The sequence below is a fragment of the Mirounga angustirostris genome, unplaced genomic scaffold (assembly GCF_029215605.1).
Source record: "Mirounga angustirostris isolate CCGP_5_RB_7025 unplaced genomic scaffold, mMirAng1.0.hap1 SCAF_5, whole genome shotgun sequence".
NCBI classification, from domain to species: domain Eukaryota; kingdom Metazoa; phylum Chordata; class Mammalia; order Carnivora; family Phocidae; genus Mirounga; species Mirounga angustirostris.
The window spans coordinates 151,345,035-151,367,394 of record NW_026991713.1 but is presented as its reverse complement, the minus strand read 5'-3'; the positions used below and the strand labels follow the sequence as shown (position 1 = coordinate 151,367,394).

Below are 22,360 nucleotides of genomic sequence, written 5' to 3'. Positions count from 1 at the left end.
AAAGGAATGGTTGTAGGGGTACAGAATGGTTGTAAGCACTTGTGTTTGTGTGGTTGAGTGGGAGCTGCCTCTGCCCAGCATCATGAGAGAATACTGTGCTGTATAGATCACTAGCACAGAAAAGATCCAAATTAAAAATTTGAGGTATTGTTTCTACTGAATGCGTATTGCTTTTGCATCACCGTGAAGTGGAAAAATCCTAAATTGAACCATTGTTAAGTCGGGGGCCATCTGTATCCATAGGTCTACACAGGTATATCTAACTTTACCTTTTTTAAAAAATAGATATGGAATCCTGATATTCATATTTTATGTAACTTATATTTTCCACTCAATACAGTTTCTTCATATTTCAATTAGTTTTCACATATTTCACATGTAATTTATTTAATTAGAATTTAGAAGTTTTCCAAAGGTTCCTTTTTTTTTTTTTTTTTTGAGAGGGAGAGAGAGCGAGAGCAGGGGGAAAGGGCAGAGGGAGAGGGAGAGAGAGTTCTAAGCAGGCTCTGCACCTAGGACGGAGACTGACACGGGGCTCAGTCTCACGACCCTGAGATCGTGACCTGAGCCAAAACCAAGAGTCAGATGCTTAACTGACTGAGCCACCCAGGTGCCCCAAAGTTTCCCTCTTTTAAACAGTGTTATAGTTAACATTTGTGTGTAGTATATCTTGGTGTATATGTGGGAATTTTTTTTTTTTTTTTTAAGTAAGCTCTATGTCCATTGAGGGACTCAAACTCAAGATCCTGAGATCGGGGCTCCTGGGTGGCTCAGTTGTTAAGCGTCTGCCTTCAGCTCCGGTCATGGTCCCAGGGTCCTGGGATCGAGGCCCGCATCAGGCTCCCTGCTCGGCGGGAAGCCTGCTTCTTCCTCTCCCACCCCTGCTGCTTGTGTTCCTTCTCTTGCTGTGTCTCCCTTTGCCAAATAAATAAATAAAATCTTTAAAAAAAAAAAAAAAAGACCCTGAGATCAAGAGTTGTATGCTCTACTGACTGAGCCAGCCAGGTGCCACATATATGTAGGAATATTTTTATAGAATTTTTAAAAAAGATTTTATTATTTATTTGAGAGAGTGAGAGAGAGAGAGGGCATGGGGTAAGGTGGGGAGGGGCAGAGGGAGAAGGAGAAGCAGGGCAGGGAGCCGATGCAGGGCTCTATCCCAGGACCCAGGGATCATGACCTGAGCTGAAGGCAGACACTTAACCCACTGAGCCACCCAGGCGCCCTATAGGATTTTTTTTATAGATTTCCTCAAAGGGGAATTGCTGACTCATTGGGCATATGCATTTGAAATTTTGATGGCTGCCTGAAATTGTTCTTCCAAATAGCTGTGTTCATTTTTTGAATCCTGAAAATGGTACATTTAGGACAAATCAAAGACTAATGGACACTAAACCCAAATAGATTTTGTAGGTTCAAGGATTTTTTTTAATTATGGTAAGAAATACATGACAAAATTCAGCATTTTAAGTAGTTTTTTATCTTTTTTTTTTTTTAAAGATTTTATTTATTTATTTGAGACAGAGAGAATGAGAGAGAGAGAGCACATGAGAGGGGGGAGGGTCAGAGGCAGAAGCAGGCTCCCTGCCGAGCAGGGAGCCAGATGCGGGACTCGATCCCGGGACTCCAGGATCATGACCTGAGCCGAAGGCAGTCGCTTAACCAACTGAGCCACCCAGGCGCCCTTAAGTAGTTTTTTAAAAAATATTTTATTTGAGAGAGAGAGAGAACAAGGAAGGGGGAGGAACAGAGGGAGAAGAAGAAGCAGATTTCCCACTGAGCAGGGAGCCCTGATGTGGGGCTTGATCCTAGGACCCTGGGATCATGACCTGAGCCAAAGGCAGATGCTTAACCGACTGAGCCACCCAGGCACCCCTAAGATAGTCTTTTCTACATCCTGCTATATATATATATATTTTTTAAGATTTTATTTATTTATTTGAGAGAGAAAGAGAGAGAGCACATGGGGGGGGAGGGTCAGAGGGAGAAGCAGGCTCCCCATGGAGTGGGGAGCCCGATGCGGGACTCGATCCAGGGACTCCAGGATCATGACCTGAGCCGAAGGCAGCCGCCCAACCAACTGAGCCACCCAGGCGCCCCTCATCCTGCTATATTTTAAAAAGAATTTGTGTTGGCTAATAAAGCTAAATATGGTATTTATCTTTTAACACAACACCCTAAAAAATGAGTAAAGGAAAAATGGGAAGAAAAGAAAAATGAAGATGTGCTTAGTATGGTATGATTAGAACACAGAATTTGTGCCAAAGAAAGTCTCCACTGTCTGTGCGTCTCCTAGCAGCTAAGACAGGGGAAACACACACAGCTCTGTGGTGCACAGAATCAGAACATGCGCCTTTCATTACCATAAAGAAATTACGAAATATAGAAAACCTTGTCTTTGGCTACCTGTCTAAAGTGAATACCATCACGAGTTTCACAGGACTGGTACAGCATCCCTCATCTGGACAGATGGTATCCTGTCGAAGTACAGTTCAGGAAAGGTAGTTCTATGAGGAACCAGATCAGAATGACTCAGGTGTATCACCCTCTCGTGTTCTGACTTAAAACAAGAAATTAGAGTAGCTGCAGTCATATTTTATGCTCTTTAGTCACATCGAGTCAAGAACTTTGTGATTTGCCATTCATGTATACCATATATGGTAGTATTTTCTTAATGTTTTCATTTAAATGTTTATATTTCGGCTCACTCTAGGTTTCAGATGTATTTGTGTAATCAGTCTTGTTACTGGGAACTTTTCTCTATTTTTGATCTTGAACGTAAAGGCTAGCCAGTGAAGATTTTGGGTTTTTAGAATCAACCTTGGGGTGGATGTTGATGTGTTATGACTTGCACATGTGAGCTACTTTAAACTTGAACTGGTGGTGAGAGACTGTCAATACATTTTATTTCTTTTTATTGTTTCCTACTCAGTACAGTGATCAGGAGTTTTTTGCCTTTTGGGAGAATATGTGTTTACCCATTATAATTTTCTTAAATATTATGAAACGAAGGATATTTGTTTTATAAGCTCTAAAGGAGAAGAGCCCAGATAGCAAATGAATGGATTATTTGGCAGCCTTGGAGTAGAAATGCTAATTTTCTGACTTTGGCTGTCTGCCTTTGTTTATGTGTGTGAGTTACCTCTCTGTTTCTGTTCACGTATCTGCCACCAACATCACCAAAATGTATGTTCTGTTCCCTCTTGTTTCAGAGCTCAAGCATTGACTTTCTAGCAAGCCAAGGATTTGATTTTAATAAAGTTTTCCGCAATGGTAAGATTGTATGGGGCTTATCCTTAGAGCTTGTAAATTTGGATTTGGTTGAGAATGATCTTTTTGTGCCTGCCATCTGAGACAGAATCTCAGAGTCCTGGTATACCATGTGCAGCCTTAGAATTTTTTTTTTAATATTTTATTTATTTATTTGACAGAGAGAGACACAGCGAGAGAGGGAACACAAGCAGGGGGAGTGGAAGAGGGAGAAGCAGGCTTCCTTCAGAGCAGGGAGCCCGATGTGGGGCTCGATCCCAGGACCCTGGGATCATGACCTGAGCCAAAGGCAGACACCCAACGACTGAGCCACCCAGGCGCCCCCAGCCTTAGAATTTTTAAAAACTCTTTTATTGTGCCTTTTAAAGAGTGTAGCCTGGTCTACCATGAACTGAATGGGAAGAGTAGACTCTACTTCATTTTGCTCTAATGAGGCCTCACCAACTCCTGATCTTATTGAATGGAGTTTATTCTCCCACTGGTGTGACTTCGTGGCCCTAACAGGCCACCTGTGGGGAGCACTGCCCTGTTTTCTTCCAGTGAGACAGGCAGCAGAATACTTTAAAAAGTAGCTGTATGCTAGTAATTCTCTAATGAAAAGCCCCCTTTTTCAAGCAGTGCTTGTTTTATAATTGGAGGTAGTTTCTCATGGGAGAAAAAAAGTCTGCGTAGACAGCACGGTCATGACAGCTAACTGGGTGGTGTGACAGGTGTGCGGACACCCTGAGGAAAGGGACTGTGTCTCATTCATTTCAAATCCCCCGTGTATAGCATGAGTCCTCTGCTGTGTCAGGGAAGTGACCCTAACATTCGTGAGTGAATATTGGGCATTCAAGTCCCCACCAGAGTGCTTTTCCTTCCTCTATTTCCTGAAAAGTGTTACAGACCCTTTTCTCCTGATAGTCTTCTTGGAAGTGTCTTTCACTTCCTGGCCTGGAATGGAACCGGGGGACTCCTCTTTTGCTCCCCTGCCCCTGCATCCCTCTGGAACACAGGTGGTTTTACCTTTGTTGTTTGGTCTGTCCAGGCAGGCATCCCATTGGTCTCCTTGTTCCCCCACGCTACTTGCAAGCCGCTTGGGTTCCCTCTGCCCAGGAGCCCCTGTTGGCAGGGATGTGCCACCACTTCTGTATCTCCTTTTTCTGCCCATTTCATGAGCGTGGCATTCGGGACAGCCTTGGCTTTGGCTTACTGTCTTCTCTCTACTCCTACCTCCCTCCTCATTATGGGTGACATCAGCATCCACAGGGATGACCAGCAAATGCTCCATATTGTCTGTTTCTTGACCAGGCACACAGCAGTCTTTGCTTGTACGTCCCCTTAGCCATCTCTATCCTCTACCCATCATGGGTCTTATCACCACTAACTGCCCACCTCCAGCATTTCTCACGCTGACAGCACTACCTCTTGTCCTTCTCTACTTCGTCTCGTTACCCGTGATGTTAACTTGTTTATTCCATTGTGGAAAAAGCCACACATTGTTTACCATCTTAACCATTTTTAAGTACTCCGTTCAGTGATACTAAGGATGTTCATGTCATGCAGCTCTTGGTGTTAACAATATTGATCACCTTTTTCACCAATTAATTTTAGCATTGACTGATGATTCTTGCATGGAACAATTAGTATTGCTGACAATCGTGATTTTCCAATTGCGTCATTGTGGAAAGTTCATTAGTGTCCCATGACCTTTAATGCCACCCATATCGTGCTGATCTCTAAATAGATATCTCAGTACCTTTCTCCTGAATGTTAGGCTTATATCTACCACCCTTAATTAATGTATAATATATAATTTATGTATACCCTTATATATCCAGGAGATAACTTTTAATTTTCACTCCTTGGGCCGAAACTGTTCTTTACCCCGTGTTTCCCACCTCCATATGTGGACTTGCCATCTACCCAGCTGCTTACACCTAATAGCCAGGTGTCATTTTTGGTCTTGCTCTTCCCTTTATCCCTCCCTTCCAGTATATCAGCAGGTTCTCTCTCTCCTGTCACTCTAGTCATTCTCTTCATCTCTGTAGTCTAAGCTGGGTCACAAACCATGACCCACTGCCTACTTTGTCCATAAAGTCTTATTTTAAATAAAGCCATGCCTGTTCTTTTACCCAGTGTGTATGGCTGTGTTGCAAGAGCACAGTTGATTGGTTGTAACAGAGCTCCCCACGTGGCCCACGAGCCTGAAACATTTACTGCGTGTGCCCCCTCTAAGAGAAAGTTTACTGATCTCTGATGGAAGCAGTTACTTCTTGCCTGGACAGTTGCTTTTAACGGACTTCCCTACTTCAACCCTCACAGGAGTCGAAGTGATCTCTTAGAAATGAGAAGCAGATACTGTAATTATCTTGCCTAAAACCTTCTTCTTCTTTTTTTTGAAGATTTTATTTATTTATTTATTTGACAGAGAGAGAGAGATAGCGAGAGCAGGAATATAAGCAGGGGAAGTGAGAGAGGGAGAAGCAGGCTTCCCGCTGAGCAGGGAGCCCGATGTGGGGCTCGATCCCAGGACCCTGAGATCGACCTGAGCCGAAGGCAGACGCTTAACGACTGAGCCACCCAGGCGCCCCTTGCCTAAAACCTTCTAATGGCATTCCATTGCTCTTAGAATAAAATAAATTTTTTTTTAAAGATTTTATTTATTTTTGTGAGGGAGGGAGGGAGTGAGGGAGAGAGAGAGAGAGTACAAGCAGGGGGAGGGACGGAGGGAGAAGCAGACTCCCTGCTGAGCAGGGAGCCTGATGCAGGGCTCAATCTCAGGACCCTGGGATCCTGACATGAGCCGAAGGGAGACGCTTAATGGACTGAGCCATCCAGGCACCCAGAATAAAATAAATTCTTATCCTGGCCTCTCCATGCCAACCTTGTGCCATTCTCCTGCTCACACCAGCTTCCTTGCTGTTTTGGGAGCAGTCTGCACCATCCCATCCTCTGCACATTTATTTTTTATTTATTTATTTATTTTAAAAAAGATTTTATTTATTCATTTGACAGAGAGAGGCATAGCGAGAGAGGGAACACAAGCAGGGGCAGTGGGAGAGGGAGAAGCAGGCCTCCTGCCGAGCAGGGAGCCCGACGTGGGGCTCGATCCCAGGACCCCGAGATCATGACCTGAGCCGAAGGCAGACACTTAGCGACTGAGCCACCCACGTGTCCCCCTCTGCACATTTATACTTGTTCCCTCACCTGAAATACTCCTCCCCTGGCTTTTTGCCGGCCTGATTCATTCTTTGGGTCTTCCCTTGAAGTGACCTTCTCTGATCATCTGGTCGGAAGTCGTTCCCTTCACCACAGAGTAGGATGTGTCTCCTTTGTTCATGGTTAGACACCTTGTGCCCGATACAGTGCCTGGCCCAGTGGAAGTGCCAAATAAGCATTTGTTGAAAGAAGAATGAATAATGGGAGTGAATGAACAGACAGATGTATTTCACAATCATTTGCTTTTTCTGTTGATTTTTTGGGGTATGGTTACATATGTTCAGTCTTTCCTGAGTGTTTCAGATTCACTGGTTTGTTCAAGAATTTTTATGTTAAAATTTTTATGCTAAGTTACTTCTGCTAATGCATTCTTTTTAAAATTACATTTAGGAATCCCATATTTAAATCAGGAAGAAGAAAGACAATTAAGAGAGCATTATGATGAAAAACGTCTGCAGTCCAATGGCGCAGGAACTCTGTCTTATGTATCACCAAACACTTCCAAATGTCCTGTGACAATTCCTGAGGACCAGAAGAAGTTTATTGACCAAGTGGTGTAAGTTCCAAAACTGAAACCAAATGTGCATTATGTAAATGTATGTTGGGGCCGAACTGACATCTGTATTTTTTTTTTTAACATTTTATTTATTTATTTGAGAGAAAGCACGAATGGTGGGGAGGGGCAGAGGGAGAGAGAGAAGCAGACTCTCCGCTGAGCAGGGAGCCCAACGTGGGATTCGATCCCAGGGACCTGAGATCGTGATCTGAGCCAAAGGCAGACGCCCAACCGAACCACCCAGGCGCCCCTGACATCTGTATTTTAACCTTGAGCTTCACACACACAGCGCACGCAGGTGTGATAGGGTGAATGGCAGGATTTCACTGTGTCATACCTGAATTTGTGTAATCACAGCACATTGTAAAATAGAATTCTGTGTACTGTACTTAGACTTCCCATGTGTCCTGGGCAAGAGACTCAGCCAGTGCACATACCTCTTGCATGGATCAAGGGCCCCATAAACACTGTCCAGTTTCCCTGAAGGCAGAGGAATGAAACAGGCCCATCCAGATATTTGCAACACATCCACATTTTTGTTTTGTTTTATTTTGTTTTCTGAATGAAGTTTCTGACTAGCACACAGGCCACTGAAGGAGTGTCTGGTTTTCCTGAGTTTTTGGTAAACTGCTTTACTAGAAAAGTAAAAATTAATTAGTGACTTAATTTTACTTGAGTATAGTTGACACACAATGTTACATGAGTTTTAGGTGTAAAACATAGTCATTTGACAGGTTTATACATTATGCTGTGTTCACAAGTGTAGCTCCCATCTGTCCCATTACTTCACTATTACAGTGCCGTTGATGGTATTCCTAATGCTCTGCTTTTTATTCCTGTGACTGACTTACTTCATTTTTTTTGGTTTTATTGTTTCTTTTTTAATTTAATTTTAATTAACATACAATGTATTATTGGTTTCAGAGGTAGAGTTCAGTGATTCATCAGTCTTATACCCAGTGCTCATTACATCACGTGCCCTCCTTCATGTCCATCACCCAGTTATCCCATCCCCCCACCCCTGCGACTTACTTATTTCATAACTGGAGGCCTATATCTCCCTCTCCCCTTCACCCATTTTGCCCAACCCCCTACTCCCCCTCCCCTAGAAAAGTAAAAATTTAAATCGCTTGTATTGATGAATCCTTGAGAAGTTTCCTAATTCATGAATAACAAGAACAAAAAGAATATGTTCAAATAATGTATGTTTTAAAAAGATTTATTTATTTAGTTTTAGAGCCAGAAAGAGGGAGAGAGAGGGAGAGAGAGAGATCATGAGCAGGAGGGGCAGAGGGAGAGGGAGAGAGAATCTCAAGCAGACTCCGAGCAGAGCAGGGAGCCCCACCAGGCCTCGATCTCACAACCCTGAGATCAAGACCTGCGCGAGACCAAGAGTTAGATGCTTGACCAACTGCGCCCCCCAAGCGCCCCCCCCAATAAAGTATTTTTATGTGTAACCACGTGTAACTTTTAAGTGTAGCTAAAAACTTATAACCTGATTGGGTACCGTTACATTGTCCTATGTTCTTATAGTCAGTTTGCTTCTGAGTATGATTATTCTGTTGGTTGATGACTTCCTTCCTTAAAGATATTGATGGTGATGTTTTCATTCTAATTCCTCAGAGAGAAAATAGAAGATTTATTACAAAGTGAAGAAAACAAGAACTTGGATTTAGAGCCATGTACTGGGTTAGTTGCCCTGAATATTCTCATGTGCTCCATTTTGGTCTTTGAAACAAACATTCATAGTCTTGTTATTATTTGTATGATGTAAGCACTAACTTGAGCATTAACACAGTGGGGACCATGGTATATTGAGACAGAGAATGAACAGTTTGTCCTACCCTGGAGGGGAGAGAACCCTTGCGCATCTTTGGCTGTAAGTTACGCTCCAGAGTGGCATAATTACTTTCGCCTCGGAGAGTGCTTAATACATGAAGGCTTAAAGGGAAGAATTCACCGTCAGGCTGCCTCTATCCTTCTAATTTCTCTCTGCAGTAAAAAACATCAGTGTCTCAAAGAGGCAGTGACTCAAACACCTTACTTCCCTTTTACTTTGTGACTGGCTTCACAAAAGTGTTTTAATGCATGTGTCTACTTCAGAGTCATTGGACAGTCACAGGAAGTGATACTGTGGTTGGACAAGAACTTTCACCTCTTGGATAAATGCGGTATAATAATATTAAAGAAGATTCTGATGAGGACGAGTGATGAGGGATCCTGCCACCTCACACGTCCCTCCTGTATTTTGTTTGCGTATTACCCGTCACTTCTCATGGAGTTGCTTTTAAAAATTAAATGTATTTCCCCAACCAGTGCTTGATCGGTTAGGATTTTCTTTTAATGAGCCCAAATCAGTACCTTCTCTTTTGTTTTTATAGGTTCCAAAGAAAACTAATTTATCAGACTTTGAGCTGGAAGTAAGTGTTTATATTATATGTGAGAACTCTGTGAGGGACCCAGGATTTAAAACTAAATACAATCTTTTAGCTCTCTTTTCACTTTTGAGATTCTGCAGCTTTTGGTGATTTGACCATACCATGCTCTTGGGCAGTGCTTTATTGTGCTACTTCCCCTACTTGTTAAGTTCCTTAAATACCCACTAATTTTCTGTTATTTCTTAGCAGGTGCTTTTAAGCCTTTAAAATTTTCTTTTAATTGTCACTTTGGCCTTAAGTCCATTAAGTTCTGGATGTATAGTGTTCTTTGAAGGTACATGATACAGATGGGTTTTTGTTTTTTTTTTTTAAAGATTTTATTTATTTGACAGAGAGAGACACAACACAAGCAGGGGGAGTGGGAGAGGGAGAAGCAGGCTTCCCGCAGAGCAGGGAGCCCGATGCGGGGCTCGATCCCAGGACCCCGGGACCATGACCCGAGCCAAAGGCAGACGCTTAACGACTGAGCCACCCAGGCGCCCCCAGATGGGGTTTTAAGATCTAGAAAATACCTAGATGAATGCTCTTTCTAAAGCAGGGGTGGACCATGGGTGGGTTTCAGGGGGTCTCTGAATTCCCTGAAATCACATCCATAATTTTGTGCATGTATTTTTCTGGAGGTGTTTCCATTGAGTTCTATGTATTTTCACCCCCCCCCCTTTTTTTTTTGAGAGACAGAGAGGGTGTATGAGTGTGCACGTGAGGGGGTGGTGCAGAGGGGCAGAGGGTGAGGGAGAGAATCTCAAGCAGATTCCACGCTGAGCATGGAGCCCGACGCAGGGCTTGATCTCATGACCTTGAGATCGTGACCTGAGCCGAAATCAAGAGTCGGACACTTAACTGACTGAGCCACCCAGGCACCCTATCTCTGTATTTTCAAGTGGCTCTCTAGCCCCAAAATTGAACATCATTGTTGAGCAGTTGGATGTTTGTATTTGATGCTGGGGCTCTTGTTCTCCCATTAGAATCTACCAGTGATACGTACTTGGAATTTACTTTGAACAAAACAGGAAAAGGGCCATTGTCCTCTGACTAGGCTCCTTTCCTGTCATGTTACCCTTGCACTGTACTCCATGTGGGTTCCAGATTCTTCTCCTTGGCTGTCGCAAGCTACCATGCCAAATTACAGCAGAGTTACTTTTCTCAAACCTCTTCTATGTATGCCCATACCATTTAAAATGACCTTCACAATTTCACTTAGGAAGTAAATGTTACTATATTTGGAAGCAAGATTTGACTGTGTGGTAATGAGCTGACTGTATTAGGTGATCCATGACATCTCAGTAGATGCCCATGTCCTAAAAAATTAATTTGAAATCAGTTACACTCCTGCCTTTTAAAAGCAGATACAGGGAAGCCTTTGGCAGCTGAAATATTATGGATTAGACTTACTATAAAGTATTCATTGTAATAGTTATTTTATATTTAATAAAACTTACTGAATTATCGCTATAGACTTGCTTTGAAAATACGTAGGGTTTTAGCTGTCATTGTCTCATCTAGTGATGTCCTGTTGTCTCTCTCTTCTTTAGGTATCCCAAAGGCATTCACGTTGACACTTTAGAAACTGAAAAGGTAACCCCAAGAACTATCCAGAGCCAAACCCATGCAATGATACATTGAACATGCTGAGAGTCAGGATTGACTCGTGGCTCTGCTTCTTGTGAGCTGGGTGACCTTGGGCAAGTCACTTCACCTCTGGAAGCCTCATCTTCCTCATTTGTACTCTGGGGATGAGCCTGACAGTGATGGTCTGTGCCTGTTTCACAGCTGTTTTGTGGTGATCAAGTGTGTCAGCGGGCATGAACATGCTTTGTAAACTTGAAAGTATGCAAATGTTAGTATGCATTCTGATTATGGCAGAAAGCTGTAGTGCTCTGCATGAAAAAAATGGCTTCCTGTTGGCAGGCACGTGAAATTAAATGATAGACTCTGGGGCATGAGTATCGCTATGGCATGTATTCCTGAGGTGTGCTGTTGGACCCGTGGTGGGTAATGGGAGGTTGATGGTGGGCTCCGTTAGCAAAATTTCAGAATTTTAGGATTTCGTTGTTGCTCTTAAGTCGGATGTCTGATGAAATAAGAGATGAAGTAAATTAAAAAATCTTGCTAGAAGATAAATCTCAAACTTGGACATAGGATGTGATGTGCTTAACTGATACAAAATGGAATATATGAGAAGGAAGGGACTGGTTTTCTGACACATTACCAGGAAAGCCAGGATTTTTTTCTTATGTCAATTAAATAGGATACGGAAATTTTATTTTAAAGCCAATTGTTTAGAAATTCACGTTCACATGCAGCGTAACTTCTTAGTGTTCATCGTGGGAAGTGTCTTATTCTCATAGTCTGTTGATACTTTGAAGTGACCTCTGTTGGGGTGAATTAATAAACCATGAGCAAATGTTGCGCATGCGCAGAGGCAGAATTTTGGTTTGTAACACGCCAACTCAGTTTTCACGGCATTTCAAAATACTCTCAGCGGGTTAGCCCATGAAAGGCTGCGTTGGTAAAACATATAACTTTGAATGGTAGCAGAATCTGAGTTGTTTGAAGTCAGGTTGCTTCTGGAAAGTTGTACATCTCCTTTATATCTTTCAGAAAGAGCGCTACATCGTCATCAGCAAAGTAGATGAAGAAGAGCGTAAGAGGAGGGAGCAGCAGAAACTTGCTAAGGAACAGGTGACTGAGTTATGTTCATGTCTTTTGGGTGAGAAATGGCAGCTTGGTACTGATGTAGGCCTTCCTGCATGTTTGTAGATCCTGTGTCACATTCAGCGTAATGAATAGTGTCCTAACATAGCAGCATTGAATTGGCAGAAACACCTAGAACAGAACAAGGGAAACTTAAGGTTAAGAATTTAGACATAGCCACCAAAGTGAGTCTGACATGTGAATCATCTGTGTGAGTCAGCCTCTAAAAAAATGTATTCTTGGTCATCATTCAGATTGTGTGTCCCTGAATCGCATGCCCATTAGCTAATACTGCTGTGTTTAGCCTCGGGCACAGTTGCTGGTTTTCCTAAAACAAACTGGAACCTGTGATTCGACAGATTAGGATGACATGGTGGTATTTGCATTGTCAGAGCATCACCCTGGTTGCTGTCTGGAGAGTGGATTCCAGTGAGGAGGACCGGAGGCAGGGAGACCAGTTAGGCTGTGGAGTAATCTGTGAGATGTCGGTGAGCTGGAATAGGATACTGGATAGCAATTTAGGTGGACCCTGGAGATGTTTAGAAGGTAGACTCAGTGGGGGCGCCTGGGTGGCTCAGGCGTTAAGCCTTTGGCTCAGGTCATGGTCCCAGGGTCCTGGGATCAAGCCCTGCATTGGGCTCCCTGCCCCATGGAAGCCTGCTTCTCCCTCTCCCACTCCCCCTGCTTGTGTTTCCTCTCTCACTGTCTCTCTGTCTCAAATAAATAAAAATCTTTGAAAAAAAAAAAAAGGTAGACTCAGTGGAATTTGGGATTGGGTGTGGGTGGTGAAAGTGGAAGGGAGAAAAGAAAGATACTCAAGCTAGAAATTTGAGCAACTGGGTAGACTGGTGTCAGATGGGGTGGCCCAGAGTGATTTTAAAGCCAATTGGGGGGACAGGTGGAGGAGGCCAAGAGCTCACACATGCATAAGGCAGGGCCACATCTGACTGGTCTAATCATTAAGGATGCAAAAAGCCACTGCTGAACTGAGACAGTTTCTTGCTTCAGTAGAGAAGGAAGATCAGCCAGAGGTACCAGCTGCATGTGGTCCCACCCACCAAAAAGACAGCACTGAAGCCAAAGGGGCCTGGGGACTACTGTGTGAGTTGTGGCTACCCCATTACCAAGGAGCCAATTCTGGACCACGGCTGAGCACTTTTCTGTGCTCTAGCTGTATTCTGCAAAGGAGGGTGGGTAGAAAGCCCCCTGCCTCATCAGAACCTGGGAGGCAGGGAGAATCCCTCATGACAGCCTCCCAGGAGAAAGAGGGAGGCAGGCAGGAGAGGGCCTCAAAGCAGCCCCTCATAAACCTCTGCCTCCCACCCACTCTTCCCGGGGTGTTCCACCGACACAGAGATGGGTCGTGACTCAGGCCTTTGCCTATGTGGTCTATGTGGATACATGCAAGGTCACCAGGGCACCATGGCACAGCTGTCCCCCCAAAGTGGAGAAGGATGTTACCTTCTGTTTTTGACCCGGTGACGTTTTAGATGTCTTGGGGCGTCCACGGGTGGGTGTCCTGTAGGCAGGTTTGTCCTTCTGGAGCGCAGGAGAGAAGGTGAGGTGAGGGCTAGGTGTGGCTGTCGTTGGTGGGGAGAACCGGGACTGGGCTGGAGCATCCACCGTGTGCCGAAGAATGAGGATAAGATGGTCTGGGGTAGGTTCCTGAGGGATCTGGCATTTAAATGATAAGCAGAAGTAGAAGAATGTACCCGGAGAGTCTTGTGACCAGCAGCCAAGGGAAGAGAATGTTCGAAGAGGGGAATGTCAACAGAGGAGAAGTTACGGATAAAGATGGATATGTGGCCACTGGGTTTAGCCTTGGGAGTCCTTTTTTTTTTTTTTAAATAATAATAATAATTATTTTTAAGTGTTGCAGTAAAAGTTTAGTAACAGTTTTGAGAGCTAGAATTCCAACCCAGAGGACAGAGGAGAACAAGATAGAAATCTAAGAACCAAGGGAACTGGGATATTTAGCAGGGACCCCAGCACAGCAGTCATCATTCCAGGAATTCAGCTGTTCATCCACCTGACAAAGACCTCTGGTCACAAGGAACAATGAACACTTTTGGTATAGGAATTAGGTTCGAATTAGTTATTCACCATTTGTAGCATACTCACCGTGTGTTCCAGCATTATGGTAGGTGCAGAGGGTGTCAGAACAAACGATTTATTTATTTATTTGAGAGAGAGAGCGCGAGAGAGTGAGCACTGAGCGGGGGGAGGAGCAGAGGGAGAAGCAGACTCCTCACTGAGCAGGGAGCCTGACGTGGGGATGGATCCCAGGATCCCGGGATCACGACCTGAGCCGAAGGCAGATGCTTAACCGACTAAACCACCCAGGCGTCCCAGAACGAATGATTCGTGGCTTTCCTATCTAAGAGTTAACAGTCTATCTGGGAGAAAGTACTAAAAATGTCATTAAAACATAGGGTTATGAAGTTTTTAAAAAACATTTTTAAAAATTAAAAAGAAATTATTGTGGCAAAATACACAGAAAATTTACTCTCCTGTTTCCAAGTGTACAGTTCTGTAGGATTAAGTGCTTTCACCTTGTTGTGTAGCCACATCATCCATCCTTGTCACTGTTCTCATCTCATTAGACACTAACTCCCTATCTGCACCCCAGCCCCTGGCAACTCCCCTTCTACTTGCTGTCTCTGTGGGTCTGACTACTCTGGGTGCCTCATGTAAGTGGAATTGTGCAGCATTAGTCTTTTTGTGACTGGTTTATTTCACTCAGCATAATGCCCTCCAGGTTTACCCGTGTTGTAGCAGGTGTCAGAATTCCCTTCCTTTTAGAGCTGAATAGTAGTCTATTGTCTGTAGTCCATTGTCTGTAGAGACTACATGTTCTTCATCCATCTGTCATGGACACTGGGTTGCTTCTGCCTTTTGGTTCTTGTGAATAATGCTGTTATGATCATGGGTGTGCAAATATCTCTTGGAGTCCTTGCTTTCAGTTCTTTTGGGTATATACCCAGAAGTGAAATTGCTGGATCGCGTGGAAATTCTATATTTAATTTTTTGGGGAACTGCCATACTGTTTTCCATAGCGACTGAACCACTTTACATTCCCACCAACAGGGCACAAGTGTTCCAGTTTCTCCATATCCCCGCCGTCACTTGTTAGCCTTGGGAGTAGTTTAAAGAGATGAGCCGTTTCAGTGGGGGTGAGGCCAGAGAGAGGGCTGCAAGGAGCGAGTGAACGGAGAGAAGCCTCGAGTAATGTAGCTATGATGAGACAGGAAGGGCAGCAGGTGCATCCAGCTTAGCACTGAGGATGGGGTATCAAGATAGGAGAGAAATTGAGCCTATTCAGACATCATTGGGAGGAAAGGAGAGAAGAAACTGGGTGGGGCTGAGTCTCAGAATGCTATGCTCCAAAAGTACAAAAATGCATTTGACAAGGAAAAAAGCCAGAAATTATGAGAATGCTTGATTTGATCAGTCAGTCCGCTGCTAGATGGGCTTCCTCAGAATTTAATGCAGTATTGAATTTGGCCAGCAGGTGGCAGCTTTGAAAAGTTTGTATTTTTAAGGCCATTTGCTGGACTTGGAAATTTCAACAAATGATTTGAAGTGATAGGTAAACCCTAGGTGCCATTATTTTAGTAACTATTGAATAGTTTGGGACTTGCTAATTCCACGTTCTAAAACAGAAGAAAGGTGTGTACATAAGTTATGTCAGACGCAGTTCTTTGGGATCATGGAGACAGAACAGGGAAACTAAAGCTATCTAACTCAATATAACACTAAAGTGTTTTTGGGGGCTACATTTTAACCGATTCAGATAAGGAATATGTGTACGTCAGCAGTTTTCTTGGTTTGTTTCTCTAAATCAGGAAGAACTGAATGATGCTGTGGGATTTTCTAGAGTCATTCATGCCATTGCCAATTCGGTAAGTGAACCAGGCTTTTTCTTTTTTTCAGCTAGATTCCTGAACATGACATTTAAGGTGAAATGCTTAGTCATCATTGCCAACTACCCATTTGGTCACGTGTAGAATGTTTACCTGGTATGGAGGGAGACTTTGGTTTTAATGCGCTCAGTGACATCATAATTGCCGATTGGATCCACACCATTTTCCAGAAGGTTTTCTTGTGGGGGCGCCTGGCTGGCTCAGCCGGTAGAGCATGTGACTCTTGATCTTAGGGTTGTGAGTTCGAGCCCCACGCTGGGTGTAGAGATTACCTAAAAATAAAAAAAATTAAAAAGGTTTTCTTGTACAACGCATAGGAAGGTTATACTATGATTTCCTTATATGGCTACATGAAACTTACTTTTATTATTCTCAAAACCATTAAGAACTGGAAAAGGCAAGTAAGGAGTATGGGGAGAAATAATCAGGTATCTGACTGAGGGTGTTCTGTTCCATAATTAGAAGAGTCTAGAGGACAAAAATAATTGTGTTGAGTTCTTCTGCATAACTGTAACTGAATTGCGTGTGATAGCCTTTGTGATATTTGATAAGTTTTAAAACGTGTTGACCTTTTGTGTAAATATGCTAGAGCATTCCGTGATTGGTATGGCGGACATTTTTGCTTGTTTTCTAAGTCCCGTTGGAAAAGAGGCCTCCATGACTTGGCGTAGATAAATTGGGCCAGGCTGCTGGTGGTTTCGTGGATTACACAGCCAAGTCAGACAGCTTGCTGGGATGCTCAATAGCCTGGAGGCTAAGACTTTCTGTTCCTAGAGTAGCTGGCCATGGGAGAAGGAATTATCTCCCCTGGAGAAGGAATCATTTTGTCTTGTCACTTAGGTGCTGAGCTTTGCACCTAGGACACTTTAAGGCCGTAGAGATCCCCTCTGTGTTCCTCCAAGTGCAGGCTTGTGAGAACAGGAGCACTTGAGAGGGGGCATGCCACTGTCCTCCACTGGGGATGAACAGCAAGTTACAGAGCCCTGTAAAAGAAGTCGGTGAGGTAACCAGAACGGGATAGAAAGTCGGATGAGTCTGGAGAGAAACAAAGGCAAGAATGAATGCTAAGACACAGGTATCCAGAGAAGCAAGGAGGAATTTCTGGTCACATTTGCTTATATCATCCACACTTAGCCAGCAGACTTCAGAGAAGTGGTTGAATTGACTGAGGCCAGCCCTGAAATATAGACCTGTGGGGCATCACTTGGCTTTGAGCTCTCTTATGGCCATCCCGATAGTTGGGTCTGTTTGCCTGGTTCATACCCAGATGCCGTAGCTGGCTGTGTCCATCTCCCTGTTGTCTGTCTGCTACAGAATAATTTACAACATGCTGCTGACCGTTGGTAGTTAATGACACAGAGCATACTACGAAGACAAGTCCCCTTTATCAGTGACCCAAACATTTAAAATTTAGAAGTCACATACCTTAAAAACACAGAGTCAAGCTCTATAAAGCCGGTGAATACTCAGTACTCTTAAATATTTATATCACATCACATTCTTTCCCTGCCACTCTTTGTAGTAAATCTGTGTTTCCTGTATGTTAAAAAAGTTATGTTATACTACTTTTACACTCACAGCAGTCACAGAAATAGTACAGAGTTTCCACTGATCCCTCACCTCGCTACCTTCTGCTGATGCCTCATATAACCATGTGGTTATCTGAACCAGGAGGTGAATGCTGGTATGATGTTATGAACCAAACTGTAGGCCTTACCTGAACAGCATCACTTTCCCCACTGAGTTCATGGTTCTTTCCAGGACCCCACGTTGCATTTACTTGTTTCTTTTCCTTAGTCTTAAGCAGTCTGGGCCGTCTTTCGTTGTCTATTATAATCTCAGTGTTTTTGTTTTTTGTTTTTAAAGATTTTATTTATTTGAGAGAGAGAGAGAGAGAACACGTGTGGGGGAGGAGCAGAGGGAGAGGGACAAGCAGACTCTGTGCCAAAGTACAGAGCCTGATGCAGGGCTTGATCCCACAACCCTGAGATCATGACCTGAGCCAAAATCAAGAGTCACATGCTTAACCGACTGAGCCCCGTGGTGCCCCGGCCCCCACCCTTTTTTGAGCACCTCCGCATTCTTTGGCATCACAAGCTGTTCAGACTCACGTTGTATTTTCCCTGCCTCAGTTCTAGAATCCGTGAGTTCTCCAAGGAGCCCTGGTTCCTTTTATTGGATAATGATTTTTAGAAACCCAGATCTGGCACTGGGTACTACTGTGGTGTTACTGAGCCAAAAGGACAGCTTGTCTGTTGGATTTGGAAGATTTCGTATAGAACTATTTATTTCTAAGAATTACGTTTAGCCCTGTGAGTCAAGAAGTATCACTCTGAGGATGTACTGGGACGCGGTCAAAAGCTCCACTGTGATGACCAGATGCTTTCTGTTAAAAATGGTGTCACCTGGCTGGCTAAATCTAAGTCGATGCTCCATTTTGGTAGTTTATTTTCTATCACAATGGAGTGATTTACTGAACACATATTATACTTCAGTTGGTAGAAAAGCGATAAATTGCATTGAAAGTTGTATTTAAGAACATGCCCCCTCAATTTTGACATAGATGTGAAGGGAATGAGAATGCATTGTTTGATAGAATTAGAAATTAATTATTTTTACCTTTCAGTGTTGTCACAGATATGTCTTTTAAAAATCAGTGAGTTGTTTTTAGGAATACACTCCTAGAATAGGTATTTGGAGCCCGTTCACAAATTATTGACAGTTCAAGGTACTTAGCCTTTTCAGTTACTTTTTTGAGCCCTTCAATAAAAATTTTACTACTTCTGATTCTTGAGGGTGGCAAGATAAATAAAAAGCAGAGATCAATGATATCAAAGTCATTGGAGCTTTTACTTTGCATAATGGATTTAATACTCTAAGAGTAAAGAGGAATAAAGCCAGCCCTAAGTTATTTATTTGCATAAGTATATTTTTTAGTATCAAAATTAAGTTTAGTAAAAAATCCTCATAGAATCTGAACCATACATTTCACTCTCAAGCCCCAGTATAATTTTGTGCCAAGAAATCTTCTCCTTCACCCCGACTTTCTTTAGGGAAAACTCGTTATTGGACACAACATGCTCTTGGATGTCATGCACACTGTTCATCAGTTCTGCTGCCCTCTGCCTGTGGTAAGTGACCTGCCTGCTAGCCTGTGTTAAAAAATTCACCATCTCTTGCCATTTGCAACGACGTGGATGGAACTAGAGCGTATTATGCTAAGTGAAGCCAGTCAGAGAACGACAAATACCATATGATTTCACTCATATGTGGAGTTGAAGACCAAAAAAAACAAATGAGCAAAGGGGAAAAAAAGTGAGAGAGAGAGAGAGAGACAGAGGGAGAGAGAGAGAGAGAGACAAACCAAGAAACAGACTCTTAACTCCAGAAAACAAACTGATGGTCACCAGAGGGGCGGGGGGCTGGGGGGGCTGGGGGGAACAGGTGATGGGGATGAAGGAGCGCACTTGTGATGAGCACTCTATTGTACACCTGAAACTAATACAACACTATATGTTAACTGGAATTAAAATGAAAACTTGAAAAAAAAGAGAAGACAAACTCATAATTGCTTATTACCGAGAAAGCATTCTCTACATGAGTGCTGTTTCCTTGTATGCAGCACGTTCCCAGAGAGCATCTCATGTGCTTGGGTGTACCTTTTTTAAGAGATGTACTTACAAGCTGTTGTAGGGGATCTTCAGTCATCTGCCATTGCCAGAGCAGAGTTGGACATCTGTTTCACCTTGAGGCCAGTGGTTTGCTCATTTAGTGCTGGGCAGGCATTCTCGACCACAGGCGTGGTCTTCTAGTTTGTTGCTGCTAACATTAGCCATAATGGGGCCACTGAAGGTGAGTGGTACTTCAGGTCAGCTGGACTGGATCAGGTCCTACAAAACTCAGAATTGTTGCTGACCTCTTGCTAGGCTGCTTCCCTTAGATTCTCCGTTAACCTTGGTGTTTTTTTGCTCTTAGAGCCATGTTGGCTCAGGGCACAGAGGCACAAGCCTCTTCGGCTCTTCAGGAAAAGAGTTTCTCTTCTGTCTCTTCCTCTTTCGCTCCCTAACTGTGCACACGGGCTCATCTTGCTTGCCTCCCATCACCATGTCCTCCCCCTCCTTTATTTGTTCTATTTTGAGAATCTTAAACAGGCTCCATGCCCAGTGCAGAGCCCGACGTGGGGCTCAGTCTCATGGCCCTGAGATTACGACCTGAGCCAAAATGAAGAGTCAGACACATAACCGGCTGAGCCACCCAGGCGTCCCTACTTCACATGTCTTAGGAGACATTGTTCCATCAGGATCTTGATGTCTTTCTTTGGAAAAGTCCAACAAAGCCCAGCTGTGAATACAGTGGGTCTCTTGCTCCCCTTGTCCTGTTTCTGCAGCCTCAAGGCTGTCATTGCTTCTCATGACAATGGTATCACCCCCTCTGGGACTCAAAGACTTCATGGTGGTGAGTCTCAAACATGATGGATATGAATGTGCAGTGTACAAATCTAGAGAGCTGATGTTTACCTCAGGTCAACTGCTTCTATTGGCCAAGTCGACCAAAGCATAGCAGCTCCTCTTATGATTTTTTGGCCTTAAACCAGGGAAGTGACTGGTAAGGGAAGAGGAAGTATATTAAATGCTGCGTTTATAGGTGTTTTTAACACCAAACAGAGTTTGGCACATAGGGGGCATTAAATATTGATTTTAAAAAATGAGTATCTTCCGACTGTGCCAGTTTTATAATCTGATATATGGTTCTGTTCACATCACTGACAGTACTCAAACTTCTGAACCCAATCCCGTCTTCTTTGCTTTTCTGTACGGCTGATTCTTTTTAGCCTGACGTGGCAAGCTTTCTGTGATCTGGCCCAGCAGCCCTGTGTCTTCTAGTCACTTGTGACCCTCTTTATTCCCATCCGGACTGGCTCATTTGTTCCTGGGACCGCTTTATGTTTTTTCCTGTCTGTGATTTTGGTATACGATTTCCTCCTTTCTGATTTTTCTCCGGCTTTTCTCCACATTTGCCTGTGTACAGCTTTACCTGTCTTACCAAGATCTAGCGTATGCCTCTTCCACGAAGGTTTCCCTGCCTGCTGCCTTGCCCAAGAGGTGATCTTTCCTTTCTCTGAACTGCCGCAGAACTCTGTAGCTCTTGAGCAGTTTTTTTTGACCCCTGTCCCCTTCTTCTAGGTGATTAGCTCCTCGGACAAGGAGTGTAACCTTTTTATTGTCTGTGTCTAAATGCCTAGCATAGCACATTGTATGTAAGCACTCAGTAAATGGTACCTTGAACGAAACTACTGTAGTTCTGAATCCAGTTCTCGTAGAAAGAGCTTGAGATTTGTTGCGGTGTAGGACGTGGGTTAGGAGACATGGCTTCATCCCTTGCTTTATTTATTACTAAGGTGACCCGAGTCAGTAATTGAACTTTTTTGTGTTCTGCCATTGTCAGGGGGAGAAAATTGGTTTTCTTCCAACTAGTTTTGGAAGAAGTGGTGAGAATAAATGAGAAAACATATTTAAAATGGTAGAACTTTTTACATGCACTGGTACCAAATTTTGCATTTAAAAGTATACTAAAGAATCCGTGTTTTGGAGCTGTCTTTTAGGGGAGACTCTTCTGAAGGATCTTCTTGGTATTTCAGTGTGACTTTTAGAAGGCATGGGTCTAGAGCTCTGCTATATGCTAGCCCTGGAAGTAGCCATAATTCTAATTTTTTCTTGCTGGTGAGGCTTTGTGATGGTATTGTGAGGTGACAGTAGTCATTATTGCATTTTTGTTTGACCTCAGCACTGAAACCACTTGTTCATGTATTGTCCATTAATTTAACGATAGCCATTGAAAAGCTGGTAAATATCCCAAACTACATAAATAACAGTCTGTATTTACAGGCTTGGAAAGCTAATTGGAAATGGCAGTTTGCTATGAAGCATGAATAACGCTGAAGAGAAGCGTAGTTAAAAAGGGTCAGGAGTATGACTACTCAGTCTGGTGTGGCAATTATGTATGTAAATGAGTTCATTCAAAATTAGATCCATCTCATTTCGGCTTTAGACTTCCTGATCAAAATAAACTGGGAAATGAATTGTCTAATTTAGGCACTTGCTACTGGTGCTTCTTTAGCAATTTTGTGAGTAGTTAAAGCATGCACTGTGCATATTGGAAAGTCTGCGTTTTAATGGCCATTTTACCTAGCATTTCAGAGATATTCTCAGTAAAGGTATAACCTAGGTTACAATATGTCCGTTTCCTGTATAAACCATTTTATTTACTACATAACTCTG

At 43.3% G+C, this 22,360-nt stretch overlaps 1 protein-coding gene across 8 annotated transcripts in view; it reads left to right on the top strand.

Annotated features, from left to right (window-relative positions):
* The window catches only part of PARN (poly(A)-specific ribonuclease), a 305,400-nt gene that overhangs the window by 6,839 nt on the left and 276,201 nt on the right, over positions 1-22,360 (top strand). For all 8 annotated transcript variants that reach the window (XR_010411849.1, XR_010411850.1, XM_045875009.3 and 5 more), the window contains exons 6-13: positions 3,213-3,273; positions 6,862-7,027; positions 8,651-8,716; positions 9,409-9,447; positions 10,998-11,040; positions 12,067-12,147; positions 16,005-16,061; positions 19,136-19,213. Coding sequence is in view for 6 of the 8 variants with exons in the window: in XM_045875009.3 (XP_045730965.2) it covers positions 3,213-3,273; positions 6,862-7,027; positions 8,651-8,716; positions 9,409-9,447; positions 10,998-11,040; positions 12,067-12,147; positions 16,005-16,061; positions 19,136-19,213 (591 nt within the window). In the remaining 2 variants the exon portion in view is untranslated. The remainder of the gene's footprint in view (positions 1-3,212; positions 3,274-6,861; positions 7,028-8,650; positions 8,717-9,408; positions 9,448-10,997; positions 11,041-12,066; positions 12,148-16,004; positions 16,062-19,135; positions 19,214-22,360) is intronic.